At 36.2% G+C, this 23499-nt stretch overlaps 4 protein-coding genes across 4 annotated transcripts; 3 read left to right on the forward strand and 1 right to left on the reverse strand.

The window, feature by feature from the left end:
* The first annotated feature begins 880 nt into the window (after positions 1-880).
* On the forward strand, positions 881-10425 carry LOC7463114 (ribonuclease J). Its single transcript, XM_002321655.4, has 17 exons — positions 881-1190; positions 1279-1513; positions 1674-1797; positions 2998-3054; positions 3423-3614; positions 3695-3772; positions 4477-4659; positions 4751-4831; positions 4955-5020; positions 5090-5182; positions 5906-6031; positions 6349-6462; positions 7193-7288; positions 7372-7469; positions 7567-8015; positions 9113-9582; positions 9852-10425. Exons 1-17 carry the CDS (start codon positions 1076-1078, stop codon positions 9945-9947), a joined length of 2673 nt encoding a protein of 890 aa, XP_002321691.2. The 5' UTR covers positions 881-1075; the 3' UTR covers positions 9948-10425.
* Positions 10426-11063: 638 nt separating this feature from the next.
* LOC7463116 (anther-specific protein BCP1) lies at positions 11064-11411 on the forward strand. The gene has a single exon (XM_024586130.1). The coding sequence runs from the start codon at positions 11064-11066 to the stop codon at positions 11409-11411; it is 348 nt and encodes a 115-aa protein (XP_024441898.1).
* Positions 11412-14017: 2606 nt separating this feature from the next.
* LOC7463117 (calcium-binding protein CML37) lies at positions 14018-14769 on the forward strand. Its single transcript, XM_002321658.4, has one exon. It carries the CDS (start codon positions 14220-14222, stop codon positions 14640-14642), a length of 423 nt encoding a protein of 140 aa, XP_002321694.3. The 5' UTR covers positions 14018-14219; the 3' UTR covers positions 14643-14769.
* Positions 14770-16964: 2195 nt separating this feature from the next.
* On the reverse strand, positions 16965-22451 carry LOC7463119 (conserved oligomeric Golgi complex subunit 2). The gene is made up of 12 exons (XM_002322206.4): positions 21904-22451; positions 21446-21640; positions 20964-21300; positions 20292-20453; positions 20041-20140; positions 19697-19912; positions 19435-19543; positions 18678-18878; positions 18388-18495; positions 17717-17842; positions 17497-17631; positions 16965-17338 (listed from the first exon to the last, which is right to left on the reverse strand). Exons 1-12 carry the CDS (start codon positions 22372-22374, stop codon positions 17225-17227), a joined length of 2274 nt encoding a protein of 757 aa, XP_002322242.1. The 5' UTR covers positions 22375-22451; the 3' UTR covers positions 16965-17224.
* Positions 22452-23499: the final 1048 nt, after the last annotated feature.

A 23499-nucleotide genomic window follows, 5' to 3' on the forward strand; every position in this document is an offset into this window, starting at 1 on the left:
AAATGCAATCTTGAGTATGAAATTGAGATAAAAAAAAGAAATTGATAGGAAAAAATTTTCTGATTCAATTTCTTGCCTAACTCGGGTTTATAATTAAACTATGTAAGAATTGTCCTGATATGACCATGTCAATTTGAAAAAAAATCTAGGGATGAAATTAAAAAAAATAAAATTGATAAAAAAAACCTTTGAACTTGATTTTTATCTAGCCCGGGTTTAAAATTAAACCAACTAGGAGTTGTCTTGACAAAATACAACCTGAATGATTATTAAAAAAAATTGAGGATAAAATTAAAAAAAAACAAAAAAAAAAGAAGGGAAAATGAAAAGAAAATGGGTTGACTTAAAAAACAAAAATAAAAGAAAAGGAAAGAGGGAGCTTCCCTAACTAAAAAAAAAAAGGCAAGAGATTTGAAACTAGTTTAAAGGCTAACGATATGTTACGAGTTTAATTAAATTTTTTTAACAAAACAAAAAATATCTAGAGACTTGGTGGATTAACTAAAAATTTTATATAGAATTATTATAATCTTATAATTTAGTTCTAGATTTAAAAAGTTGGTCCAAATTCATTCAATTATCTAATCTTCACTATGCAAATTAAATTCTTAAAGAAAAACCCAACATTAACGAGAGTTAAGAGTATGTTTTAAAAATACAACGGGTCAACCATAAATTATAGGCTTTCAAAATAACAAAAAAACATATCAAGGGATAACTGTATTGAGAACCCAAGGACTAAACGATATTTTGTAGAAGCGTGTGGATTATATAGGAAGGCACGTGCGAGTGTTTATCTCGCAATCCAGTTTTTTTGTTTATAGAAAAAAACAAAAATAAAATAAATAAAATAAAATGATAAGAGAAGAAGATATTTATTATTTCTCAACCTTACAAAAGGAAACTATCTCCTGCACTGCTCCCTCACTAGCTAGCTCAAATTTCCCGCTACAAGAAGAAGAGCCTAGCCTCAACTCAACCGCTCTCTCCATAAAATCTAGGGTTTCACTTCTTGCAGTTAGGGCTTCTCGGAGGTTTTTCTCTCTACTGCACTTCTCATAAACTTCTCAAAAAAATGGCCGCTGCTTTCAGTGCTCTCTCCATCTCTCCGTACACTCTCGTATGCCGCCATAACTCTACCAAACATTCCATTTCCTGCTCTACTGCCTCTCCTACTACCACTACTATAGGTCTGATTTCTTTCATTTTCTCTCTCTTTTTTGAAATAATTAATAGTTAGCTCTTCTTTTTAATTCCTTTTTGTGGTTATTTATTTAGGCAGTAGAGGAACGAAAGCGCCGCCGCGGCATAAGAGGAGTGAAAGAATGGAAGGGGCAGGGAAAAGTATGGAAGATTCGGTGAAAAGAAAAATGGAGCAGTTCTATGAAGGGTCTGATGGTCCGCCGTTGCGAATTGTTCCAATTGGTGGCTTGGGTGAGATTGGGATGAATTGTATGCTTGTTGGGAATTTCGATCGATATATTTTAATTGATGCCGGTGTTATGTTTCCTGAGTAAGTATTCTGCCGCATTTCGGAGGATGCTTTAAACAATATATGCTCATTTTTTAATGCTTAATTGACAAGGATTGAATGCATTTTGTTAAACATGCGACTGAAAAATGCTTCTTTCTGATGTGATGACTCTATATTGTTTGTGTGATGATATGCTCAGTTATGATGAGCTTGGAGTGCAAAAGATTATACCTGATACCACATTTATCAGAAGATGGAGACACAAAATTGAAGCAGTTATTATAACACATGGTCATGAAGATCACATTGGCGCGTTGCCTTGGGTAAAGTTTCCTTCGACTTCTCACAAGTGTCATGTTGACCTTGCCCTTCCAGTTTAAATTACTGTTTATATGACCTTTTTAACTATATCAAAGTTTGTGCTGTTGACATTTGAGTTGTAGTTCTTAATAGGGCATAGTTGAATAGATAGTTAGATTCAATTAAGGGTGAGCCAATACACTGATTGCTGCCTAGTTAATGTAGCCTTCGGCATATGGCTGCAAAGCTTGGATGAAAAATGAATGGTAACTCTTGGCATCTTGGTTAATGATTCGGATAGGCTGAGTCTAGGATCTTTGATAATTAGCATTTGATGCAGTATTTTACATAATGGACCTTGCCTGTAGCCTGCCTAAGGATTGAGGGATTGTCTCAGTACTGTTCCAATGCTAGTTGCAGTACATCTATAGTATATGTTGACATTAGTGTGCAGTTAGATGAATGTGTTTATTAGTTGAGTACATTCCCTATGACCACTGTGTTGTATATTTTGAGCTTGATATATTGATATGATGGTATCAGATGGTGTGCCATGGGATAAGTGATGTTCACTGAGCAAGTATAGCTGGCACTTCATCGATCAAATGTGTTATTGATGACGATGCCATGAATTGTGATGGTCGAGGTGGTGGCAATGAATTGTTTCAATCCACAGTTTGACTGGATTTTAACTACAGGAGGTTAAAAAGAATTACCAGAAGAGAATTGATTTGATACATGGACAAGGAAAAATAAAATCTGAAATCATTTAAGGGATATGTAAAGAGGGTACATTATGACCCAGATAGATGGTGTCTACGTCACATGTTTAGAAGGAAAAGAAGCAACATTTTGTTTCTCTTGAAATAGTATTTAGCATGTGTGCCTCTACTTTTCTAGATGAAAAGAAATGTGGGATTATTTTTTGCCAGGAACTTTAGCTAAGCAAGCTTAGTTAAAATGCTGAACCTTAGCAACATTGGAAACCAGATTTGGATGATCAATTTTGCTAAAAGTGTGAGGGATGCACTTAGGAAACATGAATCTAAACTTAGTTTAAGGCTTTAATAGTAAGTGGTGTTTGCTGATTTAATATTTATTGGAAAGGTGCAGCTATCTGAGCTGTATCATTTGGTTATTGTTGTAAATTGTTAGTCATGTTTTGATATAGGTATTCTGCTGTGGTGTTTTCACTCTTGATAATTCTCTTACTGTCTAAGCAGGTTATTCCAGCTTTGGATCATCACACTCCAATTTATGCATCATCCTTTACAATGGAGGTATTTTGTTGTGGTTCTTACTTATACTTGTGCTGAAAATAGAACGTAATTTGGTTGGCTTAAGCATGCATTTATAAATAAATATGTACATAAACATGCATTGAAATGCACCTTCATGAACTGAAGTATCCCAATATTGCTTATGGGGACTAACAAAATAGCTCATAGTATAAAGTGCTGACCTTTTATTTTTCAGTAGATTGATATTAACCACACAGTCATACTCTTTGTCAATTTCAAGTGGCGTTTTAAAATTTTGCACACTTGCATGGCAGCTCTCTACACTATCTTCTTTGTGTTTTATGTGATGGCAAGTCACATTTTGTAGTTCTGAGTCTCCAAGTGCTTCCAAAATGATTTTATGACAGCTCATCAAGAAACGTTTAAAGGAGAATGGGATCTTTGTTCCATCAAGACTTAAGGTGTTTAAAACGAAGAGGAAATTTGCAGCTGGGCCTTTTGAAATAGAGCCTATCAGGGTGACCCATTCTATTCCAGATTGTTGTGGACTGGTCCTTCGCTGTGCTGATGGTACAATTCTTCACACTGGGGACTGGAAGGTAAGTTTGCTTATAGATGCATTTTCTTTTTCCATCTCTCAATGAGTTTGTAAGCTTTAGAAGAGGTTTATATTCTACAGATTGATGAGTCACCATTGGATGGAAAAAAATTTGATCGTGAAACTTTAGAGGAACTCTCAAAAGAAGGAGTTACATTGGTAAGTCTCCAAGATTATGTAGTTTGTTACCATATTGACGTGGTTGTACATGGGAACTTAATTGGTTTCATTTTATGGAACAGATAGTGGTTTGTGTGGGAATGGAGAGAAGCTGAGTTGTAAATTGTGTCATTTCTTTCATGATATAATGCTATGGCAGTTTTGGACTTTGTTTTGGAATGCTTTAGTCTCATGAAGAGTGGCTCTTTCAAAAAAAAAAGGTCACGTTCAAGACTTCATGGAGATGGTGTGCATGACACCTGCATGTTTGATATTTTATGTCCAAAGTTGTGTGTTTCCTGCAGCGTGGATAAATGATTCCATTAGGTAGAATTGAGAAAAAAGAGTTTAATCTGGAAAAAGTTAGCACTTTTAACATTTTGATGATGAGCATACATTTTATCCTGGACAAAATTTAAAGGAACGAAACCGCAGTGACAGTAGTGGTAGGGTAGTTGCTTTAGCCATCTTGTTTAAGCTTAGACATTGTATGGTTTTTTTGGGCAGAATATTTTTTAATTATAGTTCTGAGGTTGAACATTTGTATCTGACGCCTTATATTTTTTGTCTTGGTATTCATTTGAGTTTCTCATGTTATTTTCTCTTTTTCAATAATGTTTAATGAATTATCTATGATGCTGATTTTACCTGCGGCTTCATCATGAATGCAACTTAAGGTTTTAATAATGCACTCCTCTGCTCAGATGATGAGTGACTCAACAAATATACTGTCACCTGGAAGGACAATTAGTGAAAGTGTGGTAGCTGATGCATTATTGAGACGTATTTCAGCTGCTAAAGGAAGGATTATCACTACTCAATTTGCATCAAATATACACCGTCTTGGAAGTGTGAAAGCAGCTGCTGATTTGACCGGTAGAAAGATGGTATGATTTTCTATTCTTAGAACTAATATTATCACCTTGGTCTTCAAGTGGAATTTGACTTGCTGTTTTGATACTTTAATCATTTTATCAGGTCTTCGTTGGCATGTCATTGAGGACATATTTGGATGCGGCGTGGAAGGATGGAAAGGCACCGATTGATCCATCCACTCTGGTAATTTCTTTGCATAAATATCTGATGTGTTTCTCTGAGAGTTCTAAATTTCCAGAGATATCTTCCACCTCGCTCCTGTAGACCTTGTGATAACTTCTGCTGAACACTTCCGAAATTATATAGGTTAAAGTGGAAGATATTGATGCTTATGCCCCAAAGGATCTGCTAATTGTCACAACTGGATCACAAGTAAGTTAATCCAGCTGCCTGATTCCATTTCTGTTGTATCAATTAGCTGGTATGTTGCTGTTGTGTCAGGCAGAGCCGCGTGCAGCACTCAATCTTGCGTCATATGGAAGCAGTCATGCCTTAAAACTGAACAAGGAAGATGTTATTCTATATTCAGCTAAGGTATTATGATATATAATATGCCTGGATTCATCTTTTAACCAAAATTTACTCACAAGTTGATTTCTGATTTGTTTAACTAGTGTGTTTTGTTGAATTTGTAAGTCACTTTATCACTTAATAACTCAAGAGGCATTATTCCTTTTAATCTTTGCTTTATTTCAAACTTCCCTTCAGTAATCCCTGTATGCTAAGATTATGTAGTTGGAGGTGATTTATGGTTTTCTACAGGGTGTAGAATAAACCAAGATGTGCTGTTAATGATTGAATCTCACATGACTTAGGATTCTCTCATTATCTAATAATGTCCATGATATTTATGTGTTAGAAGTACCAAAAATGTTGCATAACCTGATGGAAATTTTATAAGAGGTTTTTATATTATGGAAGATGGCCAGCAATGGTGCTCCATTTTGTTCTCATTTCTTTCTTTTTTTCTTCAGAATTGATGATTGCATTTGGTTGGTCATGTTTGTACTTTGAATTTGAACTACTTGAATTAAGCGGACTTTTGATTTTACACTCAACTATGCATGATATTCCTCTATCTTATGATATTTCTGCCACAGGTGTATTTCATAATTTTCAACCTCTGTTTTCCTTTTTTTCAAGGTTCTAAAGTTTAATGCTTAGGTATATGGTCATAATGCTAATCATTTTTGTAGTTTCTTGCTGAAACTACTTCCAATTAGTAGATGTGTTTTCAGTTTATATTTTATTTTTCAGGTAATCCCTGGCAATGAATCTAGGGTAATGAAAATGATGAATCGCATATCAGAGATTGGCTCAACTATAGTAATTGGTAAGAATGAGCTGCTTCACACGTCTGGTCATGGGTATCGTGGAGAACTGGTGAGATCTCATATGCCTCTCCTCAGAATCTCACTTATTTGTTGTTATTTAGTTATTATCTTTTTATACCTTGTACTCCTCCATGTGATGGTTCTGTGTCAAGAGTGGAAAAAGAAAAGAACCTTCACATACTGACTCATTGTATGAAGGTTATTTCTTCCTGTTATTCGTGTTACCTTTTTGTTTTGTCATTGTTATATGGAGAACCATGTAGAACTAAGTGCTGTGAATATTAATTACCTGTTCAATTCTATATTTATTGTTATTTTTGTCAAATTTCTGGAAAGTTGATCTAAACATTGATTTCATTTCTTCAGGAGGAAGTGCTTAAAATTGTGAAGCCACAACATTTTCTTCCCATACATGGAGAACTTTTGTTTTTGAAAGAACATGAACTGCTTGGGAAATCAACTGGCATTCAGCACACTACCGTGAGTTTAGTCTTTACATTTGTTTGGTAATACTACTGTGAGTTTAGTCTTTGCATTCTTTTGGTAATTAGTATGCATAAGATGATCTTGAAGTTCACTATGTTTGCCACAATCTGATGCATTTAGTGAGAGCGTAGAATCTTTCAGGATAAGGAATCATTCTTTCTACTGATACAGGATAAAATAGTTGCTATCCTATAGGAGTTTTAGAAGATCAATAGTATACTTGTAGAGAGGCTGTAGAGCATTATTGTTCTAATCGTGTTGCTTTTCTCTTGTATTCTGTCAGGGATCATTCTCCTTATATACTTCTGTATCCTTTCTTAATAAATTTTCTTCGCTATAAACAAAATGTTAGCAATATGGACAACTGATACTCTTTATTTCTTACTCTATTGTATCCTGTTAATTATATGAATCCAGCCAATTTCCATGTAAATGAGAATGGGTCAACTCTTGGGATGTTCTGCCCACAACACATAACCTCACTGAAAGTGTTTTTGTAGGTGGGTGTTGCATGGTTTAATTTGAAAATCTATTAATGACTATTCCATCACAACAGGAGAAGACTGCTATGTCTAACTGCATTGGCTAATGACACGCATATGATGGATTTATTGTACATATGACATTATATGCAATCTTGTTTTGTTGTTATTCTGCAAATGCTTCAAGTTGCAGACTATGTATTGGCTTGGTAAAAGTTACAAGCACTCTATAATTCTGTCAGGTTATCAAGAACGGAGAGATGCTTGGGGTTTCTCACTTGAGGAACAGAAGAGTTCTATCCAATGGTTTTGTCTTCCTTGGGAAGGAAAATTTGCAGGTTGGTTGTGCTAATGGTTTTATTTAATCAATTATTGGAATTTAATTGAGATACATTCCAAGAAATCTCGTCTGGTATCGCAGTTGATGTACAATGATGGGGATAAGGCATTTGGCACATCAACTGAGCTTTGTGTTGATGAGAGAATGAGAATTGCAACAGATGGTATTGTAGTGGTCAGGTAGATTTTGCATATTCTGAAATGACATCTTGACATTTCCACGTGGCACTAATCTTTGTTATTACTGTAATGATTTCTTGACATTTCTATGTTACAGCATGGAAATTTTACGCCCTCAAAATGCAGATGGGCTAGTTGAAAATAGCTTAAAAGGAAAAATTAAAATCACAACACGCTGCCTATGGCTGGACAAAGGGAAGCTTTTGGATGCACTCCACAAAGCTGCCCATGCTGCACTTTCAAGCTGTCCAGTGAATTGTCCTTTAGCTCACATGGAAAGAACAGTATCTGAGGTGTTGAGAAAGATGGTAAGGAAGTATAGTGGTAAAAGGCCAGAAGTCATTGCCGTTGCCATGGAGAACCCAGCGGCTGTTCTTTCTGATGAACTCAATGCAAAGTTATCTGGCAATTCACATGTTGGCCTTGGCATATCAGCATTGAGAAAAATGGCTGACGGGCATAAAAAAAAAATTCGGGTGGACAGGAAGCAACCTGATGGAAATGGCTATGCAAATTTAGAGAAAACATCAACACAAAATTCAGAAGGTCCTCATATCTCTGCATCTCTGTGTTTTCATTGAGTGTGTGTGTGTGTGGTGAGGTTGTGGATGGGTGGCCATTTTATGACTAGCCGTACATGAGCACATGTGAGAAAACTAGCGTGAGTGTATGACTCACATCTTAAGGCTTGGGGATTTTTTTTCCATCTCATGCCAATAAGCCAGTAAATGACTGGTATACAAAAAACAAACAACAATAAAGTTAAGGCTGCATTTGGAAACAGGGCAAGCTGATTGTTGTGGGTGCTCAAGCTTGCTTGTGCTTGAAAAAAAAAAACAGAGCTTGAGCTTGGCTTGAGATGTTGGAGTCACAACTCACAAAGCTACAGAACTTCAATGTTAAAAAACAATAGACAAAAATGGTGATCATTTTCTCAATCTTAATAAAATTTTGGATACATCTGACTTCCAAGTTTCAGTTGACAAAGGCAGGTTTCTCCAGGGTGAGAGCCCCCCGCTTATATCTATGTTGTTATAATATCACATCTAAGTGGGAGGAGGAAGTCCAGGAATGAATTATTCCCTCTTCCCCTTTGTCTTGGTCTCTGATGCAGGCTTCTATATTGTGTGTTCATGAGCTCTGCTAGTTTACATATCTGAGCTAAACTTAACATGCTTTCAGTATCTGTTCTTGATGAGCCTCAACATCATCTAGCTTATCACAAGACTAGATTTTACTGAACTAAACTTAGAACTGTTCATGACCGACATGATCGGTTTGGTGATTTAAAAGCAACTTCACATTCTCTGTTGTCATAGTTTAGGACCACTAGTTTATTTGCATATGATCTGAATAGCTTCTTGGTGTTGTGATTCAAACTCAATTACTCTCATTATAAACTATAAGATCATTTCCTCTTGATTGGGTGAGGCATCTTTGTATCCTTCTCCAGTTATGTTATGCAGGTGAGTTTTTCTTTGGAAAGGCATAGTGCCAGCAGCTCAGCATGCATATATATATTCTGTTTTTGACCTTTGCTTAATTTCTATGTTCTTTTAAGCAGAACTACTTTTCTATAACTTGGGATTTTAAAACCAGTACACTTAGTGGTGTTCTTTTTTCCCCACATTGTAATCATGCAGTTGATGGTTTTGAATTTGAAAGAGAGCTATCTAAAGAAGAGGAGACTTCTTCAAGTCCTAGCTTAGCTGAAGGACATTCCTCCGACTCTGAGAATCAAGATGATTTCAGGAAATCATTCATTCCACCATCCCCAGTCAATGAATTGGTAAAAAGTGATGAAGACTTGGTTCCACCATGGGAGCATGTAAATGAGCTCAAGGAAGATGGTACCATAAGCAGTGATGATGACTCGTTGGAAAATCAAAATTCTAGATCGAAGGGTTCCAGACCTGTAAAACGGAACAAATGGAAACCTGAGGAGGTTAAGAGTCTTATTAAAATGCGTGGGGAATTACATAGTAGATTTCAAGTTGTAAGAGGTAGAATGGCTCTGTGGGAAGAGATATCTACTAACTTGATGGCTGATGGGATCAATCATAGTCCAGGACAGTGCAAATATTTATGGACATCTCTTGCTAAAAAATATGAGGTTTGTTCCTCCATTTCGTACATTTAAAATTTTGGTATTGCATTTTGATTTCTGTTTATTATTGTGGATTGAAGCTCGTATCTGCATGTGAATACCTCTGTGCTAGTATAGATTTTTGCCACAAGTAATCTGTTTTCCCGGACCAATGGCACACAAAAATGGAAATCCAGATCATTGTAGGGGTCCTATCTGAATTTCACTAAGTGCAATCATCTGTTCATCCCTCCTTTATCATGTTGCTTAGTAACAACCATTGCTAAAATGAACAGGAAAGCAAGAGTGACAAGAAAAGCCAAAAAAGTTGGTCCTATTTCGAAGACATGGATAATATTTTATCTGATTCAGAGACAATGGCAACAAAATGATCGGAAGAGGGGGGGAAACAGTGCATTGAGTTTTCTGGAAGAGCTTTCAACAGCCTCTTGTTCAAGCAAAGCTAGGCAATTAAAGACCTTCATCGCAGCCGTCGACTAGAATAATCACTGTCAGGGATTTGCAGTTATAATACAAGCAGGAAACCGAGCTGTTCCGAAGCCTCATGACCGATGTGCAAACTATCTGATCAGAGAGGCCAGCACTGACAAACAAGAAATGAAATGGTTTTGTAGCCACAAGCTCCTCCAAAAATTGGTTAGCAGATATACTAAAGAATAGGGACTGTGATATTATTTTTTTTTTACTTTGGAGGACGTTTAGCATTTGTAAGATTTGATGCAACTCAACAGTTAAAACTGCTTATTAGCCAAACTTACGCAGGTTTAAATTCCCAGAAGTTTCTCTCAGCCTCTGGGTGTCTTTTTGCCGGTTTCTTTTATTCAATTGAAAGAATTTAGCTCCTTTTTACTTTTTTTCTTCCTTTTTATTTCTTTACTCTTGAAAGTTTTGGTGCAAGAAAGCAATAATTTATAGATTCACGAGTGGCTCAAAGGTTGAGAGCTAAGGGTGATGTCTGGTTCCATACCAAGATTTTCTTAAGAAAAAACATGCCCCGCACAACTCGCAGATGAATGGTTCGAGTTCAGAAGTTATTCTTTGACCATGCAAGTTTAAATATAGAATTTTTTGTGTTTTTTTTTGGGGGGTAAGCACTATTAATTTATTGGCCTCAAGAACTGCAAAAAATCCTGACCAATTCAACCCTTTTACAGGCAAGAGACAAACGAGAAGCATGGTTATAAACCATCAATTAGTATGCAAAGTTACGAGTAATTAGTAGTAAACCGATATGGATCGACTAATGGTTTTAACTTAATTAGACTAATTGCAAACTTTCCATGGTAATTTTTAGGAGTTTATCCACCAAAAATAGCCTCCGACTTGTGTGGTTTCCTCATTTTCATCAAAACCCTACCCCATTTCAGGTTTATATAACAAGCTCCCTTCCAAATCCTTCAACCACCTCATCTTTGTTTTGTCCTGCAGAGTTTCTCTATTGATCTGTCCCAGAGAGAAAATCTGCTATATTCTCCGTATAAGCAAAAATGGCACGCAAACTCATTGTTCTCGCTCTTGTCTTTGTCACCATTGTTGGGTTGGCTGCAGCTGCAGCACCTGCTCCTTCCACAACTGACTTTCCTCCAGCTGCAGCCCCTGCTCCTTCCACAACTGACTTTACTGCAGCTGAGGCACCTTTAAGCAATGATTTTATCGGTACTGATGACGGTGGTGCGGCTAGTGCACCTTCTGCTGATGGTACCACAGTTGTTCCAGGACCAATGGGGAGCACTGCAGTAGCTGAGGGTCCTTCTGAAAAAGATGGTGTCGCCACCCTCAAGTTCTCTGCCGTTGCTGGAGTTGCCGCTGTTGCTGGCTACTTCTTCTTCTTCTAGGCTAGCTAACTATAAATCTATAAAATTCCTCATCCAAGCTTGATTTGTCCTATTTCGAGGACACATATTTGATTGTTTGAGTAGTTTTGTTTATTAAATTACAGCTACATATTTCATGGCTTTTACGGGCATTCCACGCCTACATATTTTTTTGTTTGAATAAAGTGTTACTAGTAAGAGTAATTTGTTGTGGTTAAATATAAGTTCTTTCGATATGCCAAGGAAGAAAGAGTGTTTCATGTCCATCTCATTAAATTATTAAAATCCTGTTTAAAAGCGTGATAAATATTGTATTTATTTTTTAAAAAATTTAATATATTAAAATAATATATTTTTTATTTTTTAAAATTTATTTTTAATATTCGATCATCAAAATCATCTAAAAACATAAAAAAATTAATTTAACATGAAAATTAAAGTTTTTCAAAAACAGCAAAGCTTGCTGTTGAATTTGGAGATCATTGGTAATCTTCGTAGCATGTCGAACAACCATCGTAGTCTATGGCTTCTGGAGGGTCCTGCGTTAAAAGCCAAAGCTACATCATATGCTAAGAACTGGATTTTCGAAAACTCCAATTATCCGATATGGATTATTTTATACAATATTCAAAATATGAGCATTTCTTGATCTCACTGTACGAAAAGCATTTCAAGATGAATGTTTTTGGATTTCTCTGAAGGGCACTCGAGAAACTTCCTTGTAGGGTTTGTATCGAAAACAACTTAATTAAGAAAATTCCTTGTAATGTTGGATCGAAAAGAGAGGAACACTTTGCTCTTCCACGAAGTTCAACGGTAATATTGTCCTCCTCTAGCTCTTTTTACATTTTTTTTTCTTTTTCCAAGTTCTTAAGAGTCTTGGATGGCCGTTCTTTATAATCCTTTCATGGGGTTTGACGTAATTAAATATTAATTCCCAGAATTGATCCTTTCTTGATCTCGTCTATGGATTTTGGAACACCTTCGAAGACTTGTTCATGCTCCTTGATACAAACAATCAATTAAGGGCACTATTAAATTGTTGTGCACAAACTTTATATATATAAATGCTAATTTTCACCCTAAACACTGTAAAATTCTAAAAAAAAGCATAAAAAAATAATTTTTAATGCAGTTACCGATCAACCCATATCCATAGTTATCAAACCTGGCCCGGGGTTGACCCGGCCAAGGGACCGGATCCCGAGTTTCATGGGTCAACTCGGATCAATCCGGATTAACTCGGAAATATTTTAAAAAATATATTTAAAGTTTTAATATTTCATATGAAAAAATTAAGAAAAAAATTCATATGAATATAGGCTATACATGTTGTAAATAATAAAGTTTAAAATTGTATTTTAAAAAGTTTTTTATCTCACATTAAAAAAAACATAATTTTTTTCTTGTGAACATAAAATATATATACTAAAGAGTTTCAAATCCCACATTGAAAAAATATTATGTTATCCTTTTAATTTAAAAATTTTAAGTTAAAGTATTTAAACCAAAAAGTTTTTTATCTCACGCCCATATTGAAAAAACATAACTATTTTATTGTGAACATAGAATATATATATATATGTAAGGACTTCAAATCTCATATTGAAAAAACATAACTTTTTTTCTTGGAAACATAGAGTATATATACTAAAAGGTTTTAAATTCCATATTAAAAAAATAAAACACTTTTCTAATATTTATATAATGAGCTTTAAAAAGTATTAATAACCGACTAAAAAATATAGAAAAAGAGAGGTGTAGGAGAAAAACCACATTTGAAAAGAAAAAAAACACCGGGTCTTTACCGAGTCGCCTGGGTCATGGGTCGCCCGGGTTTAGTCGGGTTGTTGTACTGGCTGGTCTTTTGACAAACCTGGACTGGTCTAGTCACCGGGTCCTGAGTTTACTTGCCAGGCCGGTCCGAGTTTAATAACTATGCTCATATCAATTTGAATACAAAAATCAATGGTAATAGGATATTCTTCTTAGTAAAACCAATAATCCTCCTAAATGAAACATCAATAATATTATATAATTATTAAAATCAACCGAATCTAATAAATATTTAGTTGATCAGGTTAATATTAAATTTTTTACAAAAAAAAAAATAAAATGATATCATTTAAATGAAAATAATTAATTCATTTCAAAACCTTGAATCAGTCTAACACCCATTCAATATTATTTGCAAAATTTCTCTTGTTTGTTATATAAAGCTACTTTCTTTTTATATAGAAATATAACCGTTATTAACTATGTTACTCGTGACTTTAAATTAATTGAGACATATAAACTGGTCGGAACACCAGGATAATAAAAAAAAATAAAAAAAAATGATGTGGAACATTAATAAATAAATCATCCAGAAAGCTTAAGAATTGGGATATGGTGACTGTGGACTTGCATTCCACGTCAATGTTAATAATTATTCTGGTTATGGCCTCATGAATCGAACACGACATGTACTTAAAACTCTAGTGTTAAGAAATTAGACCGAAGTGCCTACGCAGTAAGACATAAATTGTCTAGGCGTTGACCACGACCCATTATTCTTTTACACAGTGAATTCTCCGAGTGCGGTCAGGTTCCTCCTCCTTGCCTGTAAAATACTAAATTATTGCAGCCACGGCATTCTTATTCGTCAATACAACTTCTTCCTCGGGTGATGGAGATCGTAGGTCCAAAGACCTTGTAAGCGGAACACGGCCTTCAAATTTATAAATAGGAATGTTTAATCCTCCATTCTGTATCAAGAAGTAAGATATCTGTCATTTGCATGCAAAACAAGTTAACCTGTTCGCTGTCATCTTAGGTCGATATTCTAACATGGTTAACGCTAGAGAATTTGAAGTTGTTTTTCGCCACCTTGATGAGAATGGTGATGGGAAGGTTTCACCATCTGAGTTAAGTCGTTGTCTAGGTTTGATTGCAGGAGAGTTTCTCGTGAAGGAGGCAGAACTTGCTGTAGAGTCGTTGGACTCTGACGGAGATGGCTTGTTGGGATTGGAGGATCTTGTTAGACTAATGGAAGCTGGAGGTGAAGAAGAGAAGTTGCATGATTTGAGAGAGGCTTTTCGCTTGTATGATATAGATAATTGTGGGTTTATCAGAGCCAAGGACTTGAAAACAATGCTTGGTAGACTTGGAGAGTCAAGATCAATTGATGAATGCGAAGTGATGATAAACAAGTTTGACCTTAACGGGGATGGTGTTCTTAGCTTTGAAGAATTTATGGTTATGATGGAATGATGCTCTTATGTATTGTATTATAGCATATCATGTTCTTCACCAGTTGTTTCTTTTATGGGATTCTTGGGTTCTTCATATCTTGTAAGTTGTAAACATAATGAAAGTTTCTTTTATTGTTTGGAGTTCACATTTTTCATGAATTTTCCTTTTATATTTCATATGTTATAACGGCTACAGATGAAGAAAATCTGTGAAAGAAAAGTACATGTAAACTTCTCCAGGGCTGTGATGTATTTGTGAAAGTTGATGAAAACGCAGCCTGGTCTTTTTCTTGATCGAGGACAACATGGTCCAGAAATGCCAGCCAAGAAGCCAACTGTTGTTCAGCAATCGGCATTATCAATGCACTTGTTCCAACATCAACTTTGTTGTCTGCGATCTCTCATTCTGTTCTTTAATTTCTTGTTCTTGTTTTCTTGAGGTATATTCTTTTTTCCAGCTTAAACTAAAAGTAACCTTTCATTTCCTCTTCTTGCCTTTCTCCTCTTGTGGGATCTTAAAATTAAAGAAAGAAAATTGAAGCATCGTGAAGAAAGGGTCTTCTCAATGAAAATGGATTGCGGTGTTTCAGCCGGTGAAGCACCAAACTCGATGTTTCCCAGGAAAGTCCTGCCAAAGCAGATAAGCCTGCCAAAAACAGCTTGGATTCTGATCTATCAACCATGGAGCTGCTGGTGATGGATTCTCAAGACACTGGTGTTTCAATCGATGAGATACTGAATTCATATTCGAGTAGTGAAATGGACAAGGTTTCTATGCCATCCTCTTCTAATGGAAGTCCAGTCGATACAAATAATTCTACTGACGAAAACAGTCTGGAGTCTGTTCAGTCTTTGTTAGCACCACCTTCAACAAATTCGCAGACATCAGTGTTTCGGTCAATGAAACACTGAAATCAGACACGAGTAATGGAACAGACAAAGTATCTATGCGATCTTCTTCTGAGGAAAGTCTGGTCATTGCAGATGATCAATTGGTTGAAAACAGCTTGGATGTTGATCAGTCTTCCATAGTGCTTCCCGAGACAAATTTCCGTGGCATCGATGTTTCAGTCAGTGAAACACTGAGCTCATCAAGTAATGAAACCTACAAGGTTTCTAATCCATCTTATTCCATGGAAAGTCCTGTCATTGAGGATAATCCAATTTCCAAAAACAATTTGAATTCTGATTAGTCTTCCGCAGCATCACCAGTGAAAAAATCCCAGGACATTGGTATGAATGGTTAAACTTCTGCAGCAACTTGATCAATGATTCATATAAATTTTTCAAAGCTTAGTCAAAATTATTCAGTAAAATGTTCTGATCATGATTTTGTGAGCATATGTCCCGAGCTAAAAGTCTGTATCATATGAACCTCTGCGTACTGGAAACCGAGATGAATAGATATTGACTACTTTATGTTTTCTGCTATCTTTACAATCTCATGTTCAATTTCGCTGTTCTCGGTTTGGGTTTGCAAGCTGCTTATATAAATAAATCGTACTTCCATTTTTTTGCAGTTAGCAAAGAGAACTTTTATGATTGTCAAGCCTCGCTAGGATCAGACTCTGAAGATGATTTTTTCAGTGTCAAAGGCGGTAAGATAGTGTTCCTTCTTAATTTCTTCAAATCTCTTTCTTGTCCCGGTATCAAGTGCAAATGCGTTCAAGCATGCTTCAAGAATTTCAGGTTCCATGACCTAAAAAACAGCACCCTCCACAAGCTCTATGAGAAATAAATTTAATTGATCTTATACTCTCTGTTCTATGCGGTTAGCTCTATCATGTGGCGGGAAAGATAATAGCCAGAAAACACATCAATCACCCAAAAGAATTGGCACTTTCTGGCAATTTTCTGTTGGTGAAATACTTCTCGTTGGCAGTTGAGATCAGGTTTTGACCATCTTTAATTTTTTGTTATTAACATTCAGGTTATAGCAATGCTTCGTGCCGCCAAAGCAGCATGAATGGATCACCCCAGCTTGACGAATCAAGTGATTCCAAACAGGAGCCTTGTCCAACGTAGGGAAGGGAGAAACATGTTGAGCTAAAGATGGCAGCCTGCCATTTATAACCTAAAGATGGAACTTCAACTGTGCCTAGAGAATACCCTCGAGTTCTCAACAGTAGAGCGCCATATGTTACTGGCAATCTTAAGCAGGAAAACGCAGCCAGAGCTAACTGCTGCTTTCCATGCTGGAGCCCAAGCCATGGCTCCAAGGAGAGGAAAAGGGAAAACCCTCCTAGAAGTCAAAGATGACCAAATGTCGGGCACAAAATGGCCGTCGCCACCTAGTAAAGCACAATAATTTTGACTGTATATAAGATGGTAGTGGAGTTGATGAAGAGAATTAACCATGATATTAGAATTGCATCATTAAACACTACGTAAGAAATCAAAGTTGCTAGTACAAAATTATCTCAAAAAAAGAAGGGGATAAAAAACCTAGCAATGAATGTCCGAGAGCCTAGGATATTTTTATGGAGTAAAACCAAAAAACAAAATGCACTTCACTCTGAACTCAATTTACAGAATATATTTGTATATTGAACTGATAAATGAAAGTAGGGGTGAGAGACTGCTAGCAAGCAATGCCAACTCTCACAAATTTATCACATTTTGTCTATCTAGAGGAGCGACACATTGCCACAAGGATTGATAAGCTGGAATTTCTTTTGCATCAACCCCGAGGGTGGAGAGGTTGCGTCCATACTCCTGGTAAATTACATACACATAAGTCCAATAGAGCAAGACCATTTTATTTCCAAAACAGACACCAACTGTTCCTCTATGTGTGTGGAAGTGCCTGGCTGTATGCATACTTGTGCTTACAGGTGTGTGACTTTGGGTTAAAGACAATGGACAATGCTCACCTGAATATCAAGGAAATATTGCATACATAGCTTGTCAGTATCAGATACAGTGGGGTCTGAGACATCTGAGCTTACTCCAGTTCGTCTTTGGGCACCCTTCTTTAATCTCTGGAGTGAAGATTCTGTCTTCCTAGCCTGAGCATGACAAACAAACATATTAAAGTCGGGAATTTCAAAATAAAGGCCGAGTCAGAAAAAATAATTTAATTCAGACACTAACCACACTGACGATTTCAGCAACCATGTCATAATAACGACCAGTAATTGCAGTAGCAGCACCATGCCGTAACTCATTCATAGTCTCCTTAGTCAAATATGGGCTATGTTTCTCAGTATCCAGAAAATCCTAGAAGCAAAGTCATGGGGTCAATGCAAAGTTTATAATAAAACTAATCCATGATTATATCAGTATGTTTGAAGCTCATGTTAAAATATATTGACATAGGACAAGCTACATGCCTACATCTATGGAAGGCTGGAGCCAGAGCCTTAAAAAAAAGAGGAGTCAAGGCAGGATATGTAATGACTGAAGAATTATACAAGAGCAGAAATCAAAATATTAAGTACTTTAACGGCATTAGATCTATAAGTCAACATTAGTGAAAGTAATTGAATTTTTTTCTTCGAATAAAAAGTGAATGAGTTTATCAAGCCTTGAAAGATCAGGTACTACCTTGTAATGATCATTAGTGATGAGCAACTGAGCCAAGCAAGCATTTGCATGTGCATGATTATTAATTCAGTGGGAGTGTTGTGTCCATGGTCAACCATGCACATATACTTAGACAGTATGGAAGGAGGTCAAACAGACTAATGAGTTTACCAGCCACATCTAAGGAGTGCTATTTAAAGGGTAATACAACAGTTACAAGCAAAGAAGATTATATATACCTTCTTTAACGGAGTTAACAATCCTGATACGTAGAGTGAATGTCTGGTAGGAATAGGCTTATTAGTCATCCTGAAAGTCGTAGCAATTGCCTTCACATCTTTCAAGCCCTGTGCAAAAAACTTTGTTACTAAATATTCAAAACACTAATTGAACTGAGCCAGGAATAATGTTTCAATATGTTGAATTACCAGTAATGAAGAACTTTTATGGAAATATTACATCTAGAAAAGATTCAAGGCAGAAGGAAGCCAAGCATTCTCAAACAAAGTCAATCCCAATTACAGCTCACCTTAACAGCCTCATCAACCAGTGACTCTGTGATTGCATTGATAACTAGAGGTGTCAAACCATTTAATGACTTCCCACCTTGTAAAATGCTTTGTTTTACTAGATCAAGTATGTCGATGGAACATGAAGATAGAAGCTGAAGTACATCATCAAGGTAACCTCCACAAACCTCTGTGACCAGACAATTTATATCATGAATAATCTGCAAATCAAAGAACCTCTATAAAAATACTGGTTAAGCACATGCATGTGACATTAATACAGCTAATAAATGTGGCAACTATTATATAGGAATGTTTTCTAAATCACAGTAACAAGACAATTAAAACATTTCATACACACTAGCTATCATCACAATAAATAGTTATAATATAATATAATATGGTGCAGGTTGCTTCATTAGCTGGTAAAATAAACTAGGTAAAGAAGTTACTCTCTTTAGCATCATTCTTCAAGTAATGTGAAAAATAAAGTTTCAGTTGCGGGATGATGGTTCACATAGAGCAAGTCTAACTTCATGTCTCACTTAATGCAAATTATATGTCTCACTTGAGAGCAAGGCCAAGCTTTATATGTGTACATGTACAAGGGATGGTTTGCATCAGCCAGGTTTGCACTAGACTGCAAAATGGATCGGAGTAGGGTGTGTAAATCTATGAGACATCAAGACCTTTGGAATACAACATTCTTCTGATATTTCAAGTTTCATATTCATGTCACAAAAAAGACAAATAGTAGAATCATGACATGACACTTACATAGAGAAAATCACTGGGAACAGCTGAAGCTGCCCATTCATATCCAGAGTTGGAGCTGGTATTACCCGTCTTACGAGCATCCAGACCAGAAGACAACCAATTTGAGAATCTGCAAAACATTTGTGAGTAGTTACTCAGCAAAATGATTATAGATATTCTTTCAAAAATATTAAAAAAAGAAAAGTATTCAGTCAAACATATAACAGCAGTCAATCATTGATACATCATCTGAATGGACTCGTCCATTCTCAATCAAACTGACCTTGAAAGAAGCTGCAATGTTAAGCGAAGAAACTTGTCAGCACATGAGAAAATGAGAACATCTTCTCTCCAGCAAGATCTCAGGCTCTCCAAAAGAGTGATACTTTGTTTTAATGTTAAATCTTGGGAATTCCAATGGCCAGAATGTGAATTGTGAACTGGAATAAGACTGGTTGCTGCAAGTGCAGATTCCAGAGCACCAGCTATTTCCTGGAACCTGTCTTAATCAGATGCAAGATCAGCCTCGTGATAGGATGTACTAGTGCACAAAATGAATTTAGACCAACAGCAAAGTTGGCTCAAAATAAACTTTGAAAGACAACTTCAAAAAGTTATGCTGCATACCTCAAAGAGAAATAAACCCCAACATTCCATTGCTTCATGAACTCATTGTAGATGGCTTCAGCTCGAAATTTAGTAACAGAAGATCTGGATGGACAATAGCCTTGCATGACAATTGGACGTTATAAGTACAATGAACATCATATATTTTCGAATAATCAAACAGTATAATCATATCAGCCTGCAACTTTCTTAATCCTAAGGGAGTAATATAAAACAGAACTAAGTGGGAAAAAAAAAGTGTCATGTGCTACCTTCAAGATGAGCCAAGAAGTCTAGACTTGATTTGTAATTTATCAAGAATTCAGTTGGTCTTCCAGGGGAAAAAGCACCCGGTTTTCCCTTTTGAATTGCAGAGAGAACCTCTTTCAGAATTGAATTAGCCAAGAAGTCAAAAACATGCAACCCCGAATTTTCTGAACAGGAAAAAAAAAACAATAAGTTGCATTCAGAGTGAGTATATTTATGTGATGTCTTCAGGATGAAGGGGGTAAAAGTTATGAAAAAAGTATATACACCAAAATAAGAGCAGGATAAATTGCAAGTATACAAGTAAATAGAAATTATTCATCAGGGGCTCAGCAACTTCAATGCTTGATGTAAAAATAACTGTTCGTTGAACAAGCATGTACCTAGAACATGCAAGTTAAACAGGGTGATTGCAGGGGAAGAGTTAACACCAAAAAAATGACACAAACTCGGACAACTTGGCCTTCCATGCAATTGAGACCAGTGACTATGGTAAGAAGTAATGCAGCTTGGACCAGAGGCACTACAAGAGAAAGATGTTGACAAGGATTGATAACTCAACTCCAAGCCCAAAACAAAGCTACAAACATTAATGTTTTTTATGACAGGCCAGATAATTAAAACGAGGCTTCACCAGGTTGTAGGGGTAAAAGTGATAAAATAGATATAGAAAATACCTGCAGAAGATATTTCCAAAAGGAATTTACAGTCCTTGTTGATACATGTCTTGATTTCTTGATAATCATTTTCAAGTCCATCTCCAGATGCCCCAACAGCCACTCCTGATGGTCCATGTGGAATGATCTTCTGTACTAATGGAGCCACAACAGTCGTGCGGAAGATTTCTTCTGCGCTGCTAGTGTTATCAATAGCAGCATATGCACGTAAACAATTATAGATTACACTTTCATCCCGGTGCTCCAGCCCATCTACAAAACAATGTCCCAAACTTGCGTCCAACAATAGGCTCGCACTTTGAATCCTCTTCTCCATGTTCTGAATGAAAGGGAGGTTCTGTACTGGCATAACAGAGAAAAGACATGAGCACAAATTGTACAACCTCCAACGAAAATATTACTGACTTAAATACATTTTATGAATTGTATAACGTTTGCTTCTACAAGCAAAAAAACAAAACATAAGAATGAGCAAAACAGACCTGTGCATGAGCAATGTAGAACTTAAGTCGATTCATCTCGCTGGCAATTCTCTCCAAAAGCATGCTTTGAGTCTCTCTCACATTCGTGACATTCTCAATGCTGCCATTGCTCACAACATTCTTTTCCGCCAAATTCACATCTCCATTCGACCAATCAGCAGGAACACTAGGTAGCTCCTTTATCAATTTCTCAACCTGCACTCGTCAAAATATACAACTGGGAATTACTAAAAAAATGAAACAACAATTCAGCATGTTGAAAAACCTAATAAGCAAAACAGACCCTTTAATTATCAATTCCAATTCTACATGCTTCTAAGATCTAGCATCTTTCCACTCTACAAAACGCACTCATTCTCAAAACGACACTCCAATTCTACACAAATTGTAGTTAGATCTAGTACATTAGACAGTATTTCCAAAACAACGGAATCCAATCAAACAAAACGACCTTATACCTTAGAAACAACATGAAACGTATCCAACAGCAACTCCAAAACCTCTCTAGTGGCCGCCGCCTCCGATCTCTGCTCCAATCCGTTCTTCAAAGCCACAAGAGACGACTCCACACTCCCTCTAAACCCTTCAATCTTCTCTCGGAGCTCCAATAACGGAGCCCGCATCCGAACGACAGCAGAGTCCACATCAACAAGTTTGGTACTTAAATTAACAAAATCCGCGTAATCACGGTTGATTAAATCGATTAATTCGTGGTTTAGGGAAGTTAAGTGTGCTTGGAGTTCCGATCGGAGAGTGTCGAAGGGGACAAAAGTTCGGAGCTCCGAAATGTAAGAGTCGGAGTCAAAATTTGGAGAGAGGAAAAGGTCCGGTTTGAACCATAACGGGTGGGAATCTAGTGGGTCCGAGAAGAGATAGGCATTGGATCTTGGAGGTGGCGGTGGTGGTGTTTGGATCGGATCCACTGCCATTTTGGATGCACGTAGAGAGGGAGAAATTTCGTGTGATATGGTTTGTTTTGGCTATTTATGTAGCGAGAGAGAGAGAGAGAGAGAGAGGTGGGCGTTCGTTTATTTTGCAGAAAACCTAAACTTAATCCTCCAACTATGTATTTATTATCAATGTAGTTCCTAAATAGAATAGATTTTTTCTTCTTGCTGTGATAAATGAGATGATTGCAAATTCCTCGTAACTTAATATTACGTGATACTTTTAAAAATGTTATTAATTAAATATTAACTATAAAGGTGGCGAGCGCTATATTACGCATCTAATCAAATTTTTTCTAGTATAGAAAAAATGCTTAGAAGATGATAGCATTTTTAATAAAGTACATCGAGTCTCAAAAAGGTTTTCGAGTTGATTTTTTCTTTTTGACATATTTTTTGCTAATTTAAACCCATAATAGGTTTTTTAAGGTGTTTTTTTGGTATTTTAAGGTTGAAAATAGTTTTTTTTTTGTTTAAAGAATTGGAAACACGATTTTTTATACACATGAGGTGGTTGAGATGATTGAAAAGAGTTTTATTAGAGTGTTTTTTAGTCTTTATCTTTCTCGAAAAGATAGATGAGGCCCCAGGAAAGTTTTTAAAAATTTAAGTTGATTTTTCCTTTTTTTTTTTCAAATTCTTGGATAATTTAAACCCAAAATAGGTTTAAGGAGACATCCAGGGCATGTTTTTTGGTCCAAGAAGTCAACATCTAACTTTTAGCCACTTGAGGTGGCTAGCAAGGAAACTAGAGTCAACATGTCGTCTACTAATCTAGATGACGTGATCTTTTTTTTTAAAAAAAAAATGGTTAGCTGATGTGTTACTATATCTATAACAAATATTTTTTTAAAAAAAAAAAAGTTTGGACCTTGACTACCCGCGCACGCATGTCTATCTTTCTTGCTTTTAAGTTATTTCTGTCAGCTAAAAACCCTTGAGTTGTCTTTTCACACTGTATGTATCAATCAAATCCTTGGTTTGTGCGTGTTTCTAGTACTTTTTTCTATTAACTTGGATGTCCGGGCCAGCTTGAACGTACCTCGACTAATCCCACAAACCCTGAAGTTAATGATCATGTAAGCCTCCAGTGGTCTTGAGGTTTAT

This window comes from Populus trichocarpa, chromosome 15 (genome assembly GCF_000002775.5).
Source record: "Populus trichocarpa isolate Nisqually-1 chromosome 15, P.trichocarpa_v4.1, whole genome shotgun sequence".
In the NCBI taxonomy this organism is placed as follows: domain Eukaryota; kingdom Viridiplantae; phylum Streptophyta; class Magnoliopsida; order Malpighiales; family Salicaceae; genus Populus; species Populus trichocarpa.